We start from the raw sequence: 23,604 nt of genomic DNA, 5'->3' as shown, positions 1-23,604 counted from the left end.
AAAAACCATCAGAATATACATAGGAATAAAACTCTTAAGTTGTGGTCTTTGTAAGTGCTGCTGAAGTGGAGAAAAAAACTCATTTTGAGGAAACGTCCTTTAAAAATATAATCGACAGACACAAATAGATAAAGTGCAAAAATAAAATCAGCTGAATGATATATGAACAAACCCTTCTACAAAAACCTTCAGAATGTAGATAGGAATAAAACTGTACATTTTGGTGTATGTAAGTGCTGCTGACGCGGAGAAAAAACTCATTCTGAGGAAACGCCTTTTAAAAATATAATCGACAGACACAAATAGATAAAGTATAATAATAAAATCAGCTGAATGATATATGAACAGACCCTTCCATATAAACCTTCAGAATATAGATGGCAATAAAAACTAAGTTTTGGTGTTTGTAAGTGCTGCTGACGTGGAGAAAAAACTCATTCTGACAAAACACCCTTTAAAAGTATGTATTATAATTGAAAATGCAGATAGATAAAGTGCAATAAAATGATCACTCTAAACTTATAACATCTCAAAACTGACCAGTGCATGAAAAAATATTACAGTCTACAAGGGGCAAAACATTGCACTGGGATCAATGCAAGTTTGGTTTGGTTTTACAAACTGAAATTATTTTCTGTGGAAACTTTCTTTTTGAACCCAAAACATCTTTAATGCTGAAATGACAAACTAAAATCCAAAACACTTCGTATCAAGTCAAACTGTTTAATGAACACATAAACCCAGCAGTTAAGAACACCTTACACAATATTAACAATCTGTCACACAATACAATGAAATTGACAATAGAGGTTCAGCATATGATAAATGACACAGAAACATTACAGATGTGCTGGTGTGTTTCTGTGCTGGTTACAGCTTACAAAAATCACCAGGATTTGCTACACAGATTCAAACAGTCTGTCCATAGTATAAAAATGAAAGGCAATTGACCGTTGAGTCAAAGACTGCACCGATTTTAATACCAAAGACATTGTCAAAGTTTTATTGTGCAAATTATACATTTAATTTGCAAGTACAGGGAATACATAAGAAATCTACACTGTACAAAACAACGTCTTCATACTTCATAAGAAATACTTATCCTGAGACCTGGTACACAAAGCATCCATCTGATCATTTGCTGTTTTAAGGAACTATAATTATGGACAGTTTGTGCTATTCAACACTATATGCATCATGTGTGGATGAATGCAATAGTGCAAAAATACTCTTCATAAATATTATACTTTAAGAACATTTCCTTCTGAAAACGGTCAGGATTGAGGTGTGGCACAGGAATGTGAAACATGAACAAACGAGGAGGTGTTTATCATTACAGCAAATATAGAACAATTAAGGAATCGTGGTAAAACAACAGTGTAATGCATGAATCTCATTAAACTGGTTAAGAACATGGCTTTCATATTTCACTCTAAAATAAAAATAATAATCATACGTTTTGATAGCTTTTGCACTGCGACATTTTCATGACAATTAAGCATGTTTCTCCCAAAATCTCATTATTGTAATGCATCAGTACCTTTTTCTTTTGAGTTCTGTAATTTTCAATTAATTTCATGACTGTAACACATGATTGTTTGTATTACATTACAGTATAAAACAGGATACTGTAGCATAGATATAGATAAGTCAAAAGGTAAAATTAGTTATACAATTTATTAAAAAAATTATTAAAATCAGCATAGAGGCAGTACAACAAATACTACCGTGATACATAAATATTTTAATATTTAAATACATTAATTACACAAACTAAGTTTGGAATAATTGTGGGATAAGTGTCTTCGGCTCACCAAGGCTGCATTTATTTGTTTAAAAGTAAAAACTGTAACACTGTGAAATCTTATTATAATTTAAAATAACAACTTTATATTGTAATATATTTTAAAATGTGATTTATTCCTGTGATAAAAGCTGAATTTTCAGCATCATTAGCATCAGTCTTCAGTGTCACATGATCCTTCATTAGAATGATTTCTAAAGGATACTTCTTAATCAGGCTGTATTTTTCTCTTTTGTGTTTTTTGAGGTGAAATAGCCAGATTTTTTTTTGAGAGAGGGATTCATCCTTATACATTGTAAACGTTTTTGTTTTGTTTTGTTTTGTTTTGTTTTGTTTTTGTTTTGTTTTTTTTTTGCGCGTAGCTTCAGCATTAAAATGATACTATTTATGCACATTCATATTTTTGGCATTTTTAGAAAATATAAAATTAAATGTTAAAGAAGGTCTGTCAATGTTTGACACCTTTCAGCAATACATTTAAGCGACTACTCTTAAAAACTAAACTGAATTAAACCGCAGCGAGAAGCAGGTAAAATGCGAGGAAGGCGTCGAATGGGCAAACCACGTTCTGCATGTACGAAGCAGAAATCAGCCGATAGCTGGCGTTGCTTTGCATATCCCACAGATATGGCAGTTTCCTCTTGTTTTTGGTGGCAACTGCAGTGAAAGCAAGTGGGGTTGATATTATGTTCCCTCAGTCGTGTTCGACCCCTGCGGTTTGCGTTTTCTCACTGAACTCTCTGCTGCCTCCTCTGACGGAGGCTGATCGCTGCCACCGGCGGCTCCGTCGCTCGTCTGTCCTTCCTCTTCGGTCGACTCGTCACCAGACACTCGCTCGCTCTCGTTGTCCAGGTCAGACGTGCGTTTCTCCTCCATCATAATGTCTTCCACCTCCTCCTCTGAGACTTCCTCCTTCACTATCACAACTGCACACACACAAAGATTGAAATGATTCATTTTATTAGGACAGGGTCAATAACACCTCTTGAGTTTATTGTAAGTAAACTTGAACTGAGCAGAGTTATTAAACATTTTTGTTAGCTGTAAACTAACATTTCTCATTTTCATTTAGTTTAACTTGATGTTCTAAAATAGCTCAGATTAAAAGTAAATAATTATATAGACAAATAAAAAAAAAAATACTAAAATTTTAATACAAATTATAATGAACACTGTTACTCTGGACCACAAAACCAGTCTTAAGCAGCACAGATATATTTGTAGCAATAGCCAAAAATACAGTGTATGGGTCAAAATTATTGATTTTTCTTTTATGACATAAATCATTAGGATATTAAGTAAAGATCATGTTCCATGAAGATATTGTGTAAGTTTCCTACTGTAAATACATCAAAACTTAATTTCTGATTAGTAATATGCATTGCAAAGAACTTCATTTGGACAACTTCAAAGGCAAATTTCTCAATATTTAGATTTTTTTGCAACCTCAGATTGCAGATTTTCAAATAGTTGCATCTCAGCCAAATTTCAAATTATTATGATTATGCTCATATGATTATGATTATAACTGGTTTTGTGGTCCCGGTTCACATATAACATTAAAAACCAATCAAAATTGTGATTAAAAACTATTCTAGTATCTCAATGATACTAAATAAACTCTGGAAATGGGCATCAAATATTTACAATATGTTTGCAATGATATTAATGGCATTTTAAGATATAAGAAACAAAATTTCAATTATTTTTTGTTTAGAGTGTCAATTTGTGTGAATAGATTCAAAACTCTGTTTCAACTATTGGTTTGTGTCACCAATCTGTTTGCTTTCTTTTATTTGTAAATTATAAAAATGCATTTGCAAATATTTTCGTACATAACATTTGTCTTATCTAGTACAAATATCTAAATATCCCTAAATAAGACACATTAAATTGAAAATCAGAATGACAAAGTCTTGTTTACCTAAAAAATGTATAAAAATGAAAAAAAAAAATGCCAATGAGATAAGAAAAATGAACTTGTTTCCTCTTTGAATTAAGTTTTTGTGTTTTTTTTTTTTTATTATTCAAAATAGTAACACTTTACAATGAGATTCCATTTTAACATAAACCAACGATTAAAAATAATAAAATAATTGTAAAGCATTAATAGTTAATTATATAGTTAATAATATATATATATGTATATATAGTATATATATAATATATATAGATATATATTATAGTTAATAATAAATGCAACATTTACCAATACTTTATTAAAAAAAGTTATTATTTAATGGTTCTGAGATGACATGAACTAACAATGAACAGGTGTATTTTTATTAACTAATGTTAACAAAGATGAATAAATATTGTAACAAATGTATTGCTAATTTGTACTGTAGTTAATATCAGTAAATGCATTAATTAATGTTAACTAATTGGAACTTATTGTAAAGTGATACTATAAATAGTGTGCACCATGTAGGAAAAGAATATTTCAAATAGCAATTTGCATATGCTTGAAATTGTCAAAGTAAAAATAAACAACTGAATCACATAAATAGTGCAGAGTGAAAAATAAAAGTATCTATCTATTCTCACCTGATTTGTCTTCTCTGTGCTTTGGTCTGGACGGCCAAATGCAGTCAGCGATCAAAACCAGCATCTAATTGAGATATATTTACCATTAGACCGAGTAATTATTTCAAACCCAGCAGCTGAAGTTCACTTTTGAAAGTTTGATCCTCTCCATGCGAGAACCACCCACTGGATCCTCAAACGAGCCGCAGAATCGACCAGCGTTACACAACTCACCGTTGTATAATGTAGGAACTTCTTTTCAAAATTTATTATATAATTCCTTCTGCAGCACGTCGTCATGTATCTGTACAGTACGTGCGATCGGCTTCATAGAGCTCTCTCGCATCAGATGAAGTCAAGTGCACTTTGTTAGTCTTTTTAGATCCGTAGCACGGACGCTTCGTCCGCACGAATATTTATGCATGAGACACTTTCATGCAAAGAGTAAAGCATTTCACTTTAAGCTTAGAGCATGAATAATACATTAACCCATCTAAATTGCGAAAATGACGTTTTTAAACTCACCAGGCCGAGCATCAGTCCCATAAAGAGCGTAATGATGGCAAAAATCACATAAGAGCCCCAAGAAGGGATACCGAGAGTATTCGTCAGGTACGTGTGGATTTGCTGTGTTGAATGGACAAAATAGGAATATATTTAAGACAAATGACAAGATCAGATTCAGACATAGCAGATTTCTGCATAAAGGCCATTCAAGATGCAGATGAGTTTGTTTCTTTATCAGATTTGGAGAAATGTAGCATTCCATCACTTGCACACCAATGGATGTAAATGGGTGCCGTCAGAATGAGAGTTCAAACAGCTGATTAAAAACATCACAATAATCCACAAGCAATCCACACCACTCCAGTCCAACAGTTAACATCCTGAAAAAACAAAAGCTCCATGTTTGTAAGAAACAAGTCCATGATTAAGATGTTTTTAATTTAAAAACAACTGTTTCCAGCTAAAATATGAGTACATAATCCATAATAACGCTTCCTCTTACATCAAAATCCACCTGCATATTTGTTTAGATCTGTGCAGGTTTCTCTCCTGATTCAGACCAGACCACCTTTTATTTCTGGAAGAAGCATTATTATGGATTATGGACTCATATTTTAGCTGGAAGCATTGACTTGAAGGGAAAAATACCTTAATGATGGATTTATTTCTTACAAAAGTGCAGCTTTTGGCTTCTAAAGATGTTAACTGATGGACTAGAGTGGTGTGGATTACTTGTGGTTTATTGTGATGTTTTTATCAGCTGTTTGGACTCTCATTCTGACGGCACCAATTCACATCCACTGGTGAGCAAAGTGATGGAATGCTACATTTCTTTAAATCTGTAACTGATATACATCTAGTTTTAAGTAAATGTTCATTTTTGGCTTTTTTAAACACAATAACAGAGAACAAACTGCAAAATATTTCTTACTCTGATCCACACGGAAAGACGAAACAGATTAGCCATTCCTGACATTCTGTAAAAGCAACAGAAAAAGTTTATGTAAGCATTTCGAACAGCTACACTGCAAAAAATGCTTTTCTTACTTAGATTTTTTGCCATGTCTTCGTCAGAAAAAAAGAAGTCAAAATTAAGTGAGTTTTTGCTTAAAGCAAGCAAAATAATCTGCCACTGGGGTAAGCAATATAATCTTGTTAGCAGATTACTGTGCTTGCTTTAAGCAAAAACTCACTTAATTTTGACTTCTTTTTCTGAAAACAAGACAATAATTTTTGGCTTGTCTAGAAAATCCTTCTTGATTTAAGAATTTTTAGATATTTTGGCTGGAAACAAGACAGAAATGTAATTTTATGTGAGATTTCAGGTAGCAAACACATCAGCACTTTTTTTCCCAGACAGAAAAGGTTGTATTTACAGAAGAGACGATGGCGACTTCCATCCTGGCACCGGCTCAACCGTCGCCCACTTTTTCTGCTCAACATACGCCTGGATATCCTCAATCGTCCGTGATGAAACATATTTGCGAAAATGTCCATCTTTAGCGCTGTGGATGAGATGAGTTGTTCAAATTACACTTTAAACGGTCACTATTTTTAACCAAAAAAGAACCTAAAAGAAGATTTAGAAAGCAAGTTCTGTCATTATACCTGAGGGAATATAAACTCAGCCATCTGAGGACTTACTGAAATATAGTCGGCAGTGTTGTAACCAGAAACCTCCCACTCAGACCTGCAGAACAAAAGAAGAGAGGATGGATATATTGATGCAGAAATGCAGAGAGAAGAGCGAGCACATCCTATACGGGCCAAAAAAATCCCTTCGGCATGGGAAGGCGGTGTACGGTCTATAGCGGAGCTGTAATCAGAGTAAAGCCTGACAGCTTTCTGACAGTAACGGGCGTTTTCTCCCCGCCAGCTGAGATTTCCACAGAAGCGTACGGGAGAGACGCCATTCAAGCCCCGCTGCAGGTGGAAGCACGAGACAACAGACTCCATTTACACCCGCATCATTAGCCGCTTAAATGCAATCTTTGCTTGCATTTAAAATGCAATTAGTGTTCAAAGGGAATCGTCTAAACGGGTCTGGATATAATGGTATTAATAATAAAGGCTTTCATCTGCTTGTGATGTCACTCAACGATGGCACACATCTGCGGTAGGAATTCAAATTAGCGATCTGTTAAAAGTCCAACTCCTTTTAAAGTCCCACCGTAGTTTATTTGAGCCACATGACTAAACTTAAAATGCTCTGAGTGCAAACAATCCAGCAGTGTTCAATGTAAATGCCAGACGCACTGCTGTTGATCAGACCCAATGCAAACAAGGCCTTCACACTCATGATAGTATCACACGCACATAATTATTTTCAACGGCTTTGAGTGTGGCTCATCCCGTTTTATAATATTAATGTCACTCGTAAAGTCTTATTTTAACTCAGCTTTTACATATTGTGAAGATGATTTTGCTCTGAAGTCAGATAAAATAAGAAATAACAAAAAATAAGAAAAAAAATTTAAAAATCAAAGAAGTATTTTCATTCACTGCTTTCACTGTTAACAATAATAACACTTATATATATATATATATATATATATGTAAATATATGTAAATATGTATATATTATAAAAAATATAATAATTCATAATAATAAAAGATGAAAGTGTAATACAAAAATATGTATTTCATATTAAAGTTAATTATTAAAATAATTACTATTTATCACACACACATACACACATCTATATATCTATATATATATATATATATTTTATTCATATATTTCCTGTACACACACATATATATATATATATATATAAAACAGAAATAAAATATATACAAAATATGTATTTGATATTAAAATATATACAATTAAAATATAAATATACAAAACTATATTATTAAAACTGTTTTAAACACAACTTTTACTAGCAGTAGTAGCAGTAGTAGTACAATTTATTTTATTTCCTGTGTTTTATTTTTATATAAAATATAATAATAATAATAATAATAATAATAAATTAAAGCGTAATACAAAATTTGTATTTCATATTAAAGTATATTATTTTAAATAATGACTATTTATTGCATATAATTAAAATATAATACAATCTATTATTACATTATTATTATTATTATTATTATTATATTTCCTGTAAGTATATATTACATATAAAATACAATAATTAAATAAAACCGAAATAAAATATATTCAAAATATGTATGTTATATTACAATGTGTGTGTGTGTGTGTAAATATATATACACACACACACACACATATATATATATATATATATATAAAAAATACCATGTATTATTATTATTATTATTATATTTCCTGTAAGTATATAGTATATATAAAATACAATAATTATTCAATAAAACATTTATATTAAAATGTATATAATTAAAATATAAATATACAAAACTACATTATTAAAATATTTTTAACAAAGATTTTTAGCAGTAGTAGTAGTAGCTGTAGTAGTACTATTTACTGTACTATTCCTGCATGTGTATTATATAAAATATAATAATAATGATAAAAATGAAAGCGTAATACCAAAATATGTGTTTCATATTAGTATATTATTTTAAATAATTGCTATTTATTGCACACACACACACGCACACACTCAGAGTGGTCACACATCAGCAATGGTCAAACCTGGTTGTTGTGTAACGTCAACCCTGCCCACTGATATGCCCAGACTTTCACTTTGTCTTCCAAGATTCTCCCAGTCTGTTTGTAAATGTTGGCAGGCCGGACACCAAGGAGCATAACTAACAAAAACACATGAAACGGAGCAATTCATTTACATGCATGCATAAGTAATATATTATTAAATTCGCTGCATACTGGATGTAAATGTGGGTGTAACCCTGATGATGTGAACATATTCACCTTTAGTCATTATTTACACAGTAACATCCACAATACTTGTGCATATAGATGCTTAATGCCTAAATCTGACGATATGAAACGATTTGCGCGCATTTATATATACTATCGCAGCACTAAAAGAGATATTTATGAACACTTCCGGTTATAGCTCAACACACACGTCACTGCATAACATACATTGTTATTGTTATTATTTCGATACGTTGTTACAGTCTAAATTGTTACATTGTTGCAGCGCGCGGCAGATCAAAGCATCGTCGAATCCCGGCGCTGTTAATCTGATCATTCATAATGAATCCTGCAGCTTATGGATCAGATCAGATCACACATACATCTGTACTCACAATTTGATCATCCACTCGCCCTGCAGGATGAGCGTCCAGTTGGCGTCGGCCACTGTCAGCACATTATTATCGTCCGTCTGAGCGATTACATGAGCCGCGAGCATCAGAAATACAGCAGAAAACCAGCAGGAACTTCTGCCATATTTCTGCATGTCAGCGCGAGACAGTCCCGCCATATTGCTGCTGCAAGAGCACATGATTCAACACAAGCAGGAAATACAGCAGCAGCAGTCGCCGCCGCGGTGGCGCTTCAAACTCAACAGATGTGCATGAAGCGCCTCTGCAGAAACACAAACACACACACACACACGCCTGTATACACATTATACTAGTAACGTATTTTGTACTAAATACTGTATATTTTTACTATATATATAAAAAATATTTAAAATTATTACAATTAAAATAATACATATGCATATATATAAAATAAGAAATTTAAATATTTAAAATGTTTAAAATTAAAAAGATATAATACATGATATATAAAAATTAAAAAATGTTACATTTTTTAAAATTAAAAGGATATATGTATATATATATATATATATATATAAGAAATTTTATAAATATTTAAAATTCAGAAAAAATATTTTACAATTAAAAATATATAATACATTATTTAACTTTATAGATAGATACATAGATAGACACATAGATTAAAACCATATTATTATTTTTTAGATATATTTTGCAATATATTTTTCATTTTTTAAAAGAAATAATGATATGTGTGTAAATATTTAAATAAAATTTTAAATATATATATATATATATATATATATATATATATATATATACATACATTTAAACAAAAAAATCTGATAATACAATAAATAATAATAAAATAATGCATTTTAATAATATAAAATACATATATTTTTGTATTATATTTAATTATGTTATTTTATATATATTATAATATAAAACATATATATATATATATATATATATATATATATAATTTTTTTTTTTTTTTTTTCAAAAATGTAATATATATAAATTATGATATTACATATTATTACAATTGGGTGTGTGTATTTTATATAATAAGCATCCGTCTATTTCGGGTGTGTTATCTAATCTGTCCCACACACTATGAATTAAGTGTGGATTTTATGAAGTTATGTTATTTCCTGTATATGTGAGCTCTGTTCAGGAGCAGCCTTACATAACACATTGCGGTATAACTCACATAAACCTGCCTGCTTCATAAATAATACATAACAAAAATGCTTAGATGAGGTTTTGTCCTAATCAAAGATCATTTTGATATTTTTGCTGCAGTTCTGTTAAATCACAGCTGATCACACTTTGACGCTTATAGATCAGTTTATAACAGTCAAATTATCTTTATGTATTTTCAAGCTGACTAAAACACAATATAATAATAATAATAATAAAGAAATATTGCTGTTTCTTTACTGTAGGTTTCCCAGAAGTGGAAATGAAACAAAATGCATGAATATGGCTTATAAAAACACAAACATCTGCCAATATTAGCATGTTATAGACCTAATTATCATCACTGGTCTGAATTAATATTTGTGCAGCCTAATTGAAAGGTTCATTAATTGAACATAAATTACATTTCATTTTCTAGAAATTGAAATCCTGCATGTTTTGCATGAGATAAGCTTATAGATTAGTTTGTAAGAGATGAAAGAAGACGAGAAGTTAATATATCAGATGCAGCATTGTATTGAACTCTATAGGATTTAGATTCCCAGATGTGGAAGATTTAAAAAGACTCCCACATGAGACGTGTCAGCGCTGACTTTGTCAGTCAATATTAGTGCAGGAGTGTTTTAATTATCACCATCAGGCTGAACTGGTCAATACTAGAAGCAGATTATATCAGGGTTTATTCTGTGCAGTTCGTCCAGTGTACTCCCTTCTAAGCCGGTTACACAGCTTCAGCTGTCCTTCTGTATATTTTAATGTTTTGCTGCCTTCAAGCATGAATCATATTCTAGATCTGAGCTGTATTATGATCACAGAATGATATTGTCAATGCAATTTAATGAAACAAATACTACCATGATGTATAAAAAAATGGAAATATTTATATTTTATTTGTAAACATCATACTTGTTTTTGCTTATTTCAGTTAATGTCATAAAACTAGCGAGCTAGCTAATAGCCTAGTACTGACAGTCGTGTAAACACGGCTGAAGACGCGAAAACAGAAACAGACAAACCGGATCAATTGAGTCATTTACGCAGGAACCGCTCCGATTGATTCAAAATCGTGACTTCGATCATTCAGTTCAAGGGATTCACTAGCAAAACCAGGATCAAATCTTCAAATCAAATCGTAAATTATTTGTTTTAGATCGGGACTTCAGAGCGGGTTTACATATCATTTGATCGGAACTTCACGTGTCGTGAATCATTTGATTTAAATCTGAACTTCGGAGCGGGTTCGCGAATCATTTTGCGAATTGAATGATTCGTGATTCGCGCACCGAGGCCTGATCTGAAATAATGGTTCGCGAATCATTTTGCGAATTGAATGATTCGTGATTCGCGCTCCGAGGCCTGATCTGAAATAATGGTTCGCGAATCATTTTGCGAATTGAATGATTCGTGATTCTCTCCGAGGCCTGATCTAAAATAATGGTTCGCGAATCATTATTGAGATCGGTATTCCGGAGCGCGGATCGCGAATCTTTTGATTTAGATCTGAACTTTTGAGCGGGTTCGCGAATCATTTTTGCAAATTGAATCATTCGTGATTTGCGGTCCGAGTCCAAATCTGAAATGATGGTTCGCGAATCATTATTCAGATCGCTATTTGGAGCGCAGATCGCGAATCATTTGATTTTGATAAGAACTTTGGAGCGGGTTCGTGAATCATCTTGCGAATTGAATGAATCGTGATTCGCGCTCCGAGTCCAAATCTGAAATAATGGTTCGCGAATCATTATTGAGATCGGTATTCCGGAGCGCGGATCGCGAATCATTTGATTTAGATCTGAACTTCGGAGCGGGTTCGCGAATCATTTTGCGAATTGAATGATTCGTGATTCGCGGTCCGAGGCCTGATCTGAAATAATGGTTCGCGAATCATTTTGCGAATTGAATCATTCGTGATTCGCGGTCCGAGTCCAAATCTGAAATGATGGTTCGCGAATCATTATTCAGATCGCTACTTCGGAGTGCAGATCGCGAATCATTTGATTTTAATAAGACGTTTGGAGCGGGTTCGCGAATCATTTTACGAATTGAATCATTCGTGATTCGCGGTCCGAGGCCTGATCTGAAATAATGGTTCGCGAATCATTATTGAGATCGGTATTCCGGAGCGCGGATCGCGAATCTTTTGATATAGATCTGAACTTTTGAGCGGGTTCCCTAATCATTCCTGCGAATTAAATCATTCGTGTTTCGCGGTCCGAGTCCAAATCTGAAATGATGGTTCGCGAATCATTATTCAGATCGCTACTTCGGAGCGCAGATCGCGGATCATTTGATTTTGATAAGAACTTTGGAGCGGGTTCCCTAATCATTTTGCGAATTGAATGATTCGTGATTCGCGCTCCGAGGCCTGATCTGAAATAATGGTTCGCGAATCATTTTTGAGATCGGTACTTCGGAACGCGCATCGCGGATCGCGAATCATTTGATTTTGATCTGAACTTCTGAGCGGGTTCGCGAATCGTTTTACGAATTGAATGATTCGCGATTCACGAGTCCTGATCTGAAATGATTTTTTTTATTAAACATTACAGATATTTAAAACAACAAGACAGTACAATTACAGACAAAATAGATAAAAAAAAAAAAAAAAAGAATACACAGATTTTTGATCTGAAATGATATTCGTGAATCATTCTTCAGATCTGGGGAGCGCGGATTGTGAATCATTTGATTTAGATCGGAACTTCGGAGCCGGTTCGCGAATCATTTTGCGAATTGAATGATTCGCGATTCACACTCCGAGTTCTGATCTAAAATGATATTCGTGAATCATTATTTAGATTGGAATTTCGGGTTTGTGAATCGTTTGATTCAGGGCGGGACTTCGGTGAAGGTTTGCAAATCTTTTTTTCAAATTTTTTTTTTTATTATTATTATTAAACAATAGAAAACATCAAACTATTAAGGCACCACAGGTATAAAAAAGTAGGCCTATACACACACACAAATCCTTTAAGAAAATGTGGTTTTACTATAGCAAAAGGGGGGGGGGGTAACCACAGTGATACTACAAATACCATGCTTGAACTATATAAAGCTATGTTTTTGTTTAATTGTAGATTTTTTTTTTTTTTTTGGGGAGTAAGGTATGTGTTGTCAGAAGAGTGACAAAAACACCAACTCACTTCAATGTCTGACTTATACTATAATTGCGTCCTTAAGCTGTTGGTGACATATGTAGGCTATTAAACGCATTAGTCCATTGTTTGATCTCTTCATATTTATATTTATATATTTTTTTCTTCATATATGTATTTATAAAATACATATTCTTTTCATTTCTGCAGCATACTGTATTATTGTGCATTTAAAGTTTGATGCATTTGTCTATTGATTTATTCGTAATGTATATATAATCCTGTCTGCATTATTTTTGCATAGGTGTTATGAAATGTTCAATTGTGCCGGCTGGTCCAGCAGGGGAGGGATGCGATGCGCACTAGGAGGCGCTGGATCTCAGTGCGCACATGAGTCAATGCGCGGAGGACACTCACTCACTCACTCTCTCTCTCTCTCTCTCCCTCTCCATCATTTATGATCGCTCTTTCTCTCTGCTGCTCATTTGCTCCTCGTCTTCGATCACTCGTTTCGTTCTGAACCACAAATCCGCTGCGTTCAGTCCAATCGGACAGCATGCGTTTAACGCGTCCGCACGCCGAGCGCTTCTAAATGACCATCCGTGCGCGTAAAGCGGTTCCATTCACCACAACTGTTCCGCTGTCATCCAGCGCGCTCCGCTTGGGCTTCTTCCCGGAGAAGAAAGAGAGAGAGACTCTTGCTTTTTTTGCGCTGCTTTGGGTGTAAATGTTGAAGCTTGAATGGCTGGAGCTCAACCTGGCGTCCATGCGCTTCAACTCAAGCCGGTGCGCGTGTCTGAGAGTCTGAAGCGAGGCAGTAGATTTATGAAATGGGATGAGGTAAGTCACCATCAGCCTGCGTGTGTGTGTTGGTGTGTGTGTATGCGGGTGTTTGACGTCTTCAAGTCGGAGAATGAATGCATATGATGCTTCTGCGGTGAATGCGGTTTGTTTGATCGCTTGCGCGGATCTTGCATTGTTTACAAGCCCAGCATCAAGCCAGCATACGCCGCAGAGCCTCTCAATCAGCTCCCCATTGATCTTTATTGATGTTAGACGGGGTTTGATAGAGGAACGCGCCCTGTTTTGACTTCTCAAGTCCATCAGCATGTTCACAGACTCCATCTGGACCGAGTGTCGGAGTCTCTGCAGAGCCTCATAAGAATGACATCAGGTTACTTTGTGTGCAGTAATGTATCACCGCATCAGTCTGTCACTAGAAACCTGACTGCATTAATGCAACAAGCTCGTAGATAATTCCTCTCAATGCGTCTGTAATATAAAGACATGAAACCATGAAAGCAAGCATGCAGTTTGCTAGAGAATGTGTCGCATTTTGTAGCGAGTGCTGCATGAGCATTGATTGAGTGCTGAGGATCTCTTACACATTCACCTGTTGGATGAGAGAGTTTTCGGCGAGAAAACTCCCTGCAGCTCTAGATGAACAATTGAAAGACTTTACATGAGATAAATGTCAAACATTTACTGTATTTCAGAGCGTAAACACGCTTTCATTCATTCTTTCAAATTGCAAAATGCTTTATTTTCTATCAGAGATGTGGAGAGGTTTTGTTGCATATCTGACACATTCCCTCTAAAACTGAAAAGACAGATTAGAATTTGCTAGTACGTTACGCAATTTCTTTAAGTAACACATTGAAGTAGCCTAAATGCAATAAAACATACATAAATAAAACATACCTTAAACAATCTTTTCTTTTCTTTTTAGATGTGTAATATTACATTTAATGGTTCAGTGTGAGTTTTAATGGCCAATTCTTGCACTTGAGCGTTTTGAACAGTATGGATATTAATGACCAATTTTTGGACTTTTGCTTTTAGTTCATGCAGATCTTGAATCATTAATCAAAAATCAACTGTAATACAGCTATTAAAAGGTTTTGATGTGGTTATATTTTATCAGGTAAAACATTCGTTGATTAACATCAGTCATTTTATCTGTTAATGCTCTAAAGCTAAATATAACAGCCGTAGATTCATTTTGGAAATTGCTGATATAAACTCTGTGCAAAAAAGCTGGTTGATGTTAGTTTAACCTTAGGTAATGCATTTAAGTCTGATTAAAAAACAAATCTAGCATTTTATCTAATTTAAACACTTTTTTCATCGCAGAATAAGAAATCTTAACATGCATTTGCACAGATTGTGCTTGGTTTGGCTACATGAACTAATAAGAGATTTTGATGAGGTTCTTTAAACTATCCAAAGTAAAACATTTGTTGATGTACAAACATCAGTATAAAATACAAAACCCATTCTTGGTTATTTTAATCATACAGGCTACATTCATTTTATACTGCTGTTAAAAAGGTTTTATTGAAGTACATTCAAGTCTAATACTGTAAAATATTTTGTAAACTTCCTACCATAAATATGTCAAAACTTATTTTTTGATTAGTAATGTGCATTACTAAAAACTTAATTTGGACAACTTTAAAGGTGATTTTCCGCCCTAAAATTCCAGATTTTCAAACAGTTGTGTCTCGGCAGCATTTTTTCCTGTCCTAACAAACCATACACCAATGGAAAGCTTTTAGATAATGTATAAATCTCAAAAAAAAAAAAGACCCTCATGACTGGTTTTGTGGTCCAGGGTCACAAATATTAAGAGATTTTGATGTAGTTTTGTGTAAGTAAAACATGGTGAATTATAATAATACAGGCTTCATTCATTTAAGAAACTGCTGCTATTCTGTCCAAAAAAGCTACCAGAAATGTAAGAAGTGAGGTGTTTTATTGAATATTTAGCCTATTCTATATAATATTATATTTAGTAGTTGAACAATATGGGATTTAATGACCAATTTTGCTTTTAGTTCACGCAGATCTTGAATATTGAATACATCATTAATCAAAAATCAACTGTAATACAGCTATTAAGAGGTTTTGATGCAAGTAAAACATTTGTTGATTAACGTCAGTAATTTAATCTTTTAATGCTCTAAAGCTAATATAAAAGCCATATGTTCATTTTAGAAACTGCTGCTGTAAACTGGTTTATGATGTTAGGTAATACATTTAAGTCTGATAACATTTTTCTATCATTTTCTAGGTTTTTTCCATTGTAGAACAAGAACCGTTAATATGCATTTGAGAATGTGTTTAGTTTGGCTGCATGAACTATTAAGAAGTTTTAATGAGGTTCTGTAAATTATCCAATGCAAAACATTTATATACACGTCAGAAAAATATTAAAATATAAAAGCCATTCTTGGTCATTTTTAATCATACAGGCTACATTCATTTTATACTGCTGTTAAAAAGGTTTTTTTGAAGTACATTCAAGTCTAATACTGTTTTTTTTATGTATTTTAGTATTTTATTTCTTCAGTACAAATTATTTATAGAACAAAAAACATTAGCATGCATTTGAGAATGTATTTGGTGTCTTTCTCTTCGCCACATTAAATATTAAGAGATTTTGATGTAGTTTTGTAAATTATCCAAGTAAAACGTTTGTTGTTGTTCATAACATTGTACTTTTTGTCTATGATGTAATGCTCTAAAGTGAAATATAAAAGCCATTTTTGGTTATTTTTAAACATACAGCCTTCATTCATTTTAGAAACTGCTGTTATTCTGTCCAGAAAAGTGAGAGATTTAAGAAGTGAGGTGTTTTATTGAATATTTAGCCTATTCTATATAATATTATATTTAGTAGTTGAACAATATGGGATTTAATGACCAATTCTTGGACTTTTGTTTTCAGTTCATGAAGATCTTGAATATTTGGTTACATCATTAAATCAAAAATCAACTGTAATACAGCTATTAAGAGGTTTTGATGTAAGTAAAACATTTGTTGATTAGCGTCAGTAATTTCATCTTTAATGCTCTAAAGCAAAATATAAAAGCCATATGTTCATTTTAGAAACTGCTGCTATAAACTCTGTCCAAAAAAGCTGTTTTATGATCTTAGTGTAACTCGAGGTAATACATTTAAGTCTGATAACATTTTTCTATAATTTTCTAGCATTTTTTCTCATTTAAACACTTTTTTTCCATTGTAGAACAAGAAACATTATTATGCATTTGAGAATGTATTTAGTTTGGCTACATGAACTATTAAGAGGTTTTGATGAGGTTCTGTAAATTATCCTATGTAAAACATTTATATACACGTCAGAAAAATGTAAAATATAAAAATATAAAAGCCATTGTTGGTCATTTTTAATCATACAGGCTACATTTGTTTTATACTCCTGTTAAAAAATGTTTTATTGAAGTACGTTCAAGTCTGATAACTGTTTTTTTTTCTAGTATTTTAGTATTTGATCTAATTAAACACTTTTTGCAATACAGATTATCAGCAGAATAAAAAACATTAGCATGCATTTGAGAATGTATGTGGTGTCTTTCTCTTCGCCACATTAAATATTAAGAGATTTCCATGTGTTTGTGAATTATCTAAGTAAAACATTTGTTGTTGTTTCAAAAGCCATTCTTGGCCATTTTTAAACATACAGGCTTCATTCATTTTAGAAACTGCTGCTATTCTGTCCAGAAAAGTGAGAGATTTAAGAAATGAGGTGTTTTTTTAAAATATTTAGCATATTCTATATAATATTACATTTAGTAGTTGAACAATATGGGATTTAATGACCAATTCTTGACTTTTGCTTTTAGTTTATGCAGATCGTGAATATTTGGTTACATCATTAAATCAAAAAACAGCTGTAACACAGCTATTAAGAGGTTTTGTTGTAAGTAAAACATTTGTTGATTAGCATCAGTAATTTCATCTTTTAATGCTGTAAAGCAAAATATAAAAACCATATGTTCATTTTAGAAATGGCTGCTATGAATTCTGTCTAAAAAAGCTGTTTTAAAGGAGAAGTCCCCTTCCAGAACAACAATTTACAAATAATTTACTCAACCCCTTGTCATCCAAGATGTTCATGTCTTTCTGTCTTCAGTTGTAAAGAAATTATGGTTTTTGAGGAAAACAGTTTTTGGCATTTTTCTCCATATAATGGACTTCATTGGTGCCCCGAATTTGAACTTCCAAAATGTAGTTTAAATGCAGCTTCAAAGGGCTCTAAATGATCCCAGCCGAGGAAGAAGGGTCTTATCTAGTGAAACGATCGGTCATTGTTTTTGAAAAATAAAATTTGTATACTTTTTAAGCACAAAAGCTCGTGTAGCGCAGGCTCTGGGATGCGCGTCCACGGGTCTTCTTGAACGATTCTTTCATTTTGAACGAATCTTTGATGTGACGCTGGAAAAACGAGTCATCTCAGGGAGTGATTCATTTAGTCGCGCATGCGCAACATCCTATTAGGTTCTGTACTGGAATTAGTTCACCTGATTTGAGTCTTCAGGTTTTTCAAGTTGTTCGTTCATCTGGGGCTGTCACGTGATGAATGAACAACTCTAACCCGAAGACCTGAGAGATGAACTTATCGATTCTTTTTCTGGCTCACACTGCATAGGTTAAGCTTATGGGGCTGTCACGTGATGCTGATTTTGCTAACATGAATGAAATGACTCAAAAAGATCCGTTCATTTTGCTGAACGAGACTCAAAGGTCCGAGTCGGTAAAATGATCCGAACTTCCCATCACTACTACGAATCACGTCTAAGTTCATCGTCTGTGTACTCCGGCTCAAAAAGGTAGAGTCGAAAAACTCCATCTTATTTTCTCCTACAACTTCAGAATCGTCCGACATCGTTGTAGCTTTTTGTTTGTAAACAGCGTTGACTTACTTGCTCTTTCTTAGTCTTTGCGTGTTTGCTTTGTAAACACTGGGTCTGTAGTTCTGCCTACGTTCTGCGTGACCTTTCGACGTGATTCAATAGTACGTGAACGCGCATCCCAGAGCCTGTGCTACACCAGCTTTTGTGCTTAAAAAGTATACCAATATTTATTTTTTCTGAAAAAAATGACCGATCGTTTCGCTAGATAAGACCAATCTTCCTCAGCTGGGATCATTTAGAGCCTTTGACGCTGCATTTAAACTACATTTTGGAAGTTCAAAATCGGGGCACCAATCAAGTCCATTATATGAAGAAAAATCCTGAAATGCTTTCCTCAAAAACCATAATTTCTTCACGACTGAAGACAGAAAGTCATGAGCATGAGTGTAAAGTGGATGAGTAAATTATTTGTGGATTGTTGTTCTGGAAGTGGACTTCTCCTTTAATACAATAGTGTAACTCTAGGTAATACATTTATGTCTGATACCATTTTTCTATCATTTTCTAGCATTTTATCACTTTTTTTCATTGTAGAACAAGAAACATTAACATGCATTTGAGAATGTATTTGGTGTGTTACGTTTTGCTACATTAAGAGATTAAGAGATTTTCATGTGGTTTTGTAAATTATCCAAGCAAAACAGTATACTTTTATGTATTATGTAATGCTCTAAAGCTAAATATAAAAGCCATTTTTGGTAATTTTGGAATCAAAGTCTACACTCATTAACTGCTGCTATTCTGTCCAAAAAAGCTACCAGAAATTTAAGAAGTGAGTGTGCAAAAAATATATAAATAAATAAATAAATAAGCTGATTTTAAATGTTAGTGTAACTGTAAAAAGTACATTGAAGTCTGATATCATTTTTAAAATGTTTCTATGATGTTCTAGCTTTTTTTCTAATTTAATTCATTTCATTTATCCATTACAAATGACAAAAAAAGCAGATTCATTATGTTAGTGTAACTTTAGGTATTATGTGTTTTTTATGAGTGTGTTTTATTGAATATTTGAATATAGTAGTTGAACAGTGTGGGTTTTAAGCATCCAATTTTTGGACTTTTGCTTTTAGTTCACACTGAACCATTTGGTTACATCATTAATCAAAAATCAAATTCAACTATTACAATAATTTGAGATTCAGTTCTGTAAATGATCCAAAGCAAAACATTTAATGTTGTTGCTAACATCAGTACTTTGTGTCTGTTATATAATGCACTAAAAATGGTAAAGAATGGCTTTTATATTTAGATTTAATCATACAGGCTGCATTCGTTTTAGAAACTGTTGCTATAAATTCTATCAAAAAATAAATAAATAAATAAATAAATAAAAAATGCATTCAAGTCTGATATCACTTTCAACATTTCTCTAGAATTTTTCTAGCATTTTTTCTTATATAAATCCCTTTTTATCCAATTTATCCAGAGTAAAACAGTTGTTGCTGTTGGTAACTTCAGTATTATGTAATGCTCTAAAGCGAAATACATTCATTTTAGAAACTTCTGCTATAAATACTGTGCAAAAAAATATATAAATAAATAAATAAGCTGATTTAAAATGTTAGTGTAACTGTAAAAAGTACACTGAAGTCTGATATCATTTTTAAAATGTTTCTATAATTTTCTAGCTTTTTTCTAATTTAATTCATTTTCTTTAACCATTACAAATTACAAAAGCTGATTCATTATAGTGTAACTTTAGGTATTATATTTAATCTGATACCATGTTTCGAGCCTGTTTCTAGCCTTTTTAAAGAGTAAAACATTTGTTGATGTTGGTAATATCGGTACATTTGTCTATTATGTAATGCTCTGCCAAAAAAGAAAACAAAAAAAAAAAAATGGTTTAATATGTTAGTGTAACTCTAAGTAGTGCATTGAAGTCTGATATCATTTTTAACATTTTTCTAGATTTTTCTAGCATTTTTCAAATTTAATTAAAAAAAACATCATTATAAATTACAAAAAAGTAACGTCAGGTATTATATTTAATCTGATATAATGTTTCTAGCCTTTTTTTTTTCATTTAAACACTTTTATATTCAAATTATCTAGAGTAAAACATTTGTTGATGTCTGTAATATCAGTACATTTGTCTATTATGTAATGCTCTAAAGCTAAATACATTCATTTTTTAGAAACTTCTGCTATAAATTCTGTCCAAAACAGCTGGTTTATTAAGTCTGATATGATTTTCAGCATTTCTTTCCTTGTTTAAAACATTTTTTCATTACAAATTCAAGTCTGAGACCATTAAAATGAAGTCTGACACCATTTAAAGCCTTTTGTTTTCTTATTGAAAACATTTTTCAATTTAAGGATGATACCATTTATTTTTCTAAAATTTTCTAGCATTTTCCTAACATTTTTTTCTAATTTAATTTTTTTTATCATTACAATTACTTAGAAGCCAGTTAATTATGTAAGTGCAGCTTTAGGTATTACATTCAATATGATACAATGTTTCTAGCCTTTTTGTCTAATTTAAACATTTTTATTCAAATTATCCAGAGTAAAATATTTGTTGATGTTGGTAATATCAGTACTTTTGTCTGTTATATAATGCTCTAAAGCTAAATACATTCATTTTAGGAACTTATGCTATACGTTCTGTACACTAAATAAATAAATAAATAAATAAAATATTTTTTTAAAAGCTGGTTTAATATGTTAGTGTAACTCAGAGTAGTGCACTGAAGTCTGATATCATTTTCAACATGATTTTTCTAGCTTTTTTTCTAACATTTTTTCTAATTTATTTATTTATTTTTTTTTTTCATTAGAAATGACAAAAAGCTGGTATATTATGTTAGTATAACTTTAGGTATTATATGTAATCTGATACCATGTTTTTAGCCCTTTTTTTTATTATTTAAACACTTTCTATGGAAATTATCCATTTGTTGATGTTGGTAACATCAATACCTTTGGCTATTATGTAATGCTCTAAAGCTAAATCCATTCATTTTAGAAACGTTTGCTATAAATTCAGTCCAAAAAAAAAAACTGATACAATTTTCAGCATTTTTTTCTTCATTTAAAACATTTTTTAATTACAAATTCAAGTCCAATACCATTAAAATGAAGTCTGACACTATTTAAAGCATTTTGTTTTCTCATTCAAAACATTTTTTTTAATCACAAATTAAAGTCTGATACCATTTTTTTTCTACAATTTTCTTGCATTTTTCTAACATTTTTTCTAACGTAATTCATTTTTTTATTGCAAATTATCTGCTACATTTTGTCCAAAAGAAAAAAAAAAGCTGGTTTAATATGTAAGTGTAATTTTACACTTAAAGTCAATTTTCAGCTTTTTTTTTAAACCTAAAAGTTTTTTTGTGACTTTTAGGTGCTATATTTAATCTGATACCATGTTTCTAGCCTTTTTTCTCATTTAAACACGATTTATCCAAATTTTCCGCTGGTTTATGCTATAAATTCTGTCCAAAAATATTTTATTTTATATATTTATATTTTATTTCAGCTACCATTTATTTTATCTCAAGTAACTGATTTTATTGTTGACTTTTACGGGTTTTATTCTGCCATACGATAAAAAAAAATGGACTTTTATGGCTTTTTTCTGTTTTTGTCATTTTATTAGCCTGTATAGTTCCTTTCTTTGTTTTTTTTTTATTTATTTTTTTCAGCTACCATTTATTTTATCTCAAGTAACAATTTTTTTTATTATTGTTTTATTATTGACTTTTATGGGTTTTATTCTGCCATATGATAAAAAAATTGACTTTTATGGCTTTTTTCTGTTTTTTGTCATTTTATAAGCCTGTATATTTCTTTTAATAATTTTTATTTTTTATTTTTGATTTAAACTTATGCTATAAATTCTGTCCAAAAAAATATATATATATATTTTATATATTTATATTTTATTTCAGCTACCATTTATTTTATCTCAAGTAACAATTTTTTTTATTATTGTTTTATTATTGACTTTTATGGGTTTTATTCTGCCATATGATAAAAAAATTGACTTTTATGGCTTTTTTCTGTTTTTTGTCATTTTATAAGCCTGTATATTTCTTTTAATAATTTTTATTTTTGATTTTTGATTTAAACTTATGCTATAAATTCTGTCCAAAAATATATATATATATATTTTATATATTTATATTTTATTTCAGCTACCATTTATTTTATCTCAAGTAACATTTTTTTTTATTATTGTTTTATTATTGACTTTTATGGGTTTTATTCTGCCATATGATAAAAAAAATGGACTTATTTTATTAGCCTGTATAGTTCTTTTATTAATTTTTATTTATTTTTTGTTTAAACTTATGCTATAAATTCTGTTTAAAAAAAAAAATAGAATTTTAGAATTTATAGTATTTTTTCTAATTTATGTAGCATTTTCTATCTAATTTAAACATTTTCATTACACATTAACAGCATAATAAGAATCATCAACATGGATTTTCGAATGTATTTGATTTGAGATGTTCTAAAGGAAGAAGAAAATCAGCGTCTATGACCCGTGTTTTGCATCTCTGTTTTACGTTTTCAGGATTAAAAGGGCCAAAATCCCATCTTTCG

At 31.7% G+C, this 23,604-nt stretch overlaps 2 protein-coding genes across 2 annotated transcripts in view; one reads left to right on the top strand and one right to left on the bottom strand.

Annotated features, from left to right (window-relative positions):
- Positions 1–703: 703 nt before the first annotated feature.
- Positions 704–9,253, bottom strand: tmx4 (thioredoxin-related transmembrane protein 4). Its single transcript, XM_051134127.1, has 8 exons — positions 9,047–9,253; positions 8,466–8,581; positions 6,482–6,527; positions 6,214–6,342; positions 5,769–5,814; positions 4,856–4,957; positions 4,352–4,415; positions 704–2,730 (listed from the first exon to the last, which is right to left on the bottom strand). Exons 1-8 carry the CDS (start codon positions 9,241–9,243, stop codon positions 2,489–2,491), a joined length of 942 nt encoding a protein of 313 aa, XP_050990084.1. The 5' UTR covers positions 9,244–9,253; the 3' UTR covers positions 704–2,488.
- Positions 9,254–13,766: 4,513 nt separating this feature from the next.
- The window catches only part of LOC127179467 (1-phosphatidylinositol 4,5-bisphosphate phosphodiesterase beta-1), a 105,229-nt gene continuing 95,391 nt past the window's right edge, over positions 13,767–23,604 (top strand). The window contains exon 1 of the mRNA XM_051133000.1: positions 13,767–14,166. Coding sequence (XP_050988957.1) covers positions 14,068–14,166 — 99 coding nt within the window. The 5' untranslated portion in view covers positions 13,767–14,067. The remainder of the gene's footprint in view (positions 14,167–23,604) is intronic.

The sequence above is a fragment of the Labeo rohita genome, chromosome 17 (assembly GCF_022985175.1).
Source record: "Labeo rohita strain BAU-BD-2019 chromosome 17, IGBB_LRoh.1.0, whole genome shotgun sequence".
Classification (NCBI taxonomy): domain Eukaryota; kingdom Metazoa; phylum Chordata; class Actinopteri; order Cypriniformes; family Cyprinidae; genus Labeo; species Labeo rohita.
This window is presented reverse-complemented; position numbering and strand designations above follow the sequence as displayed.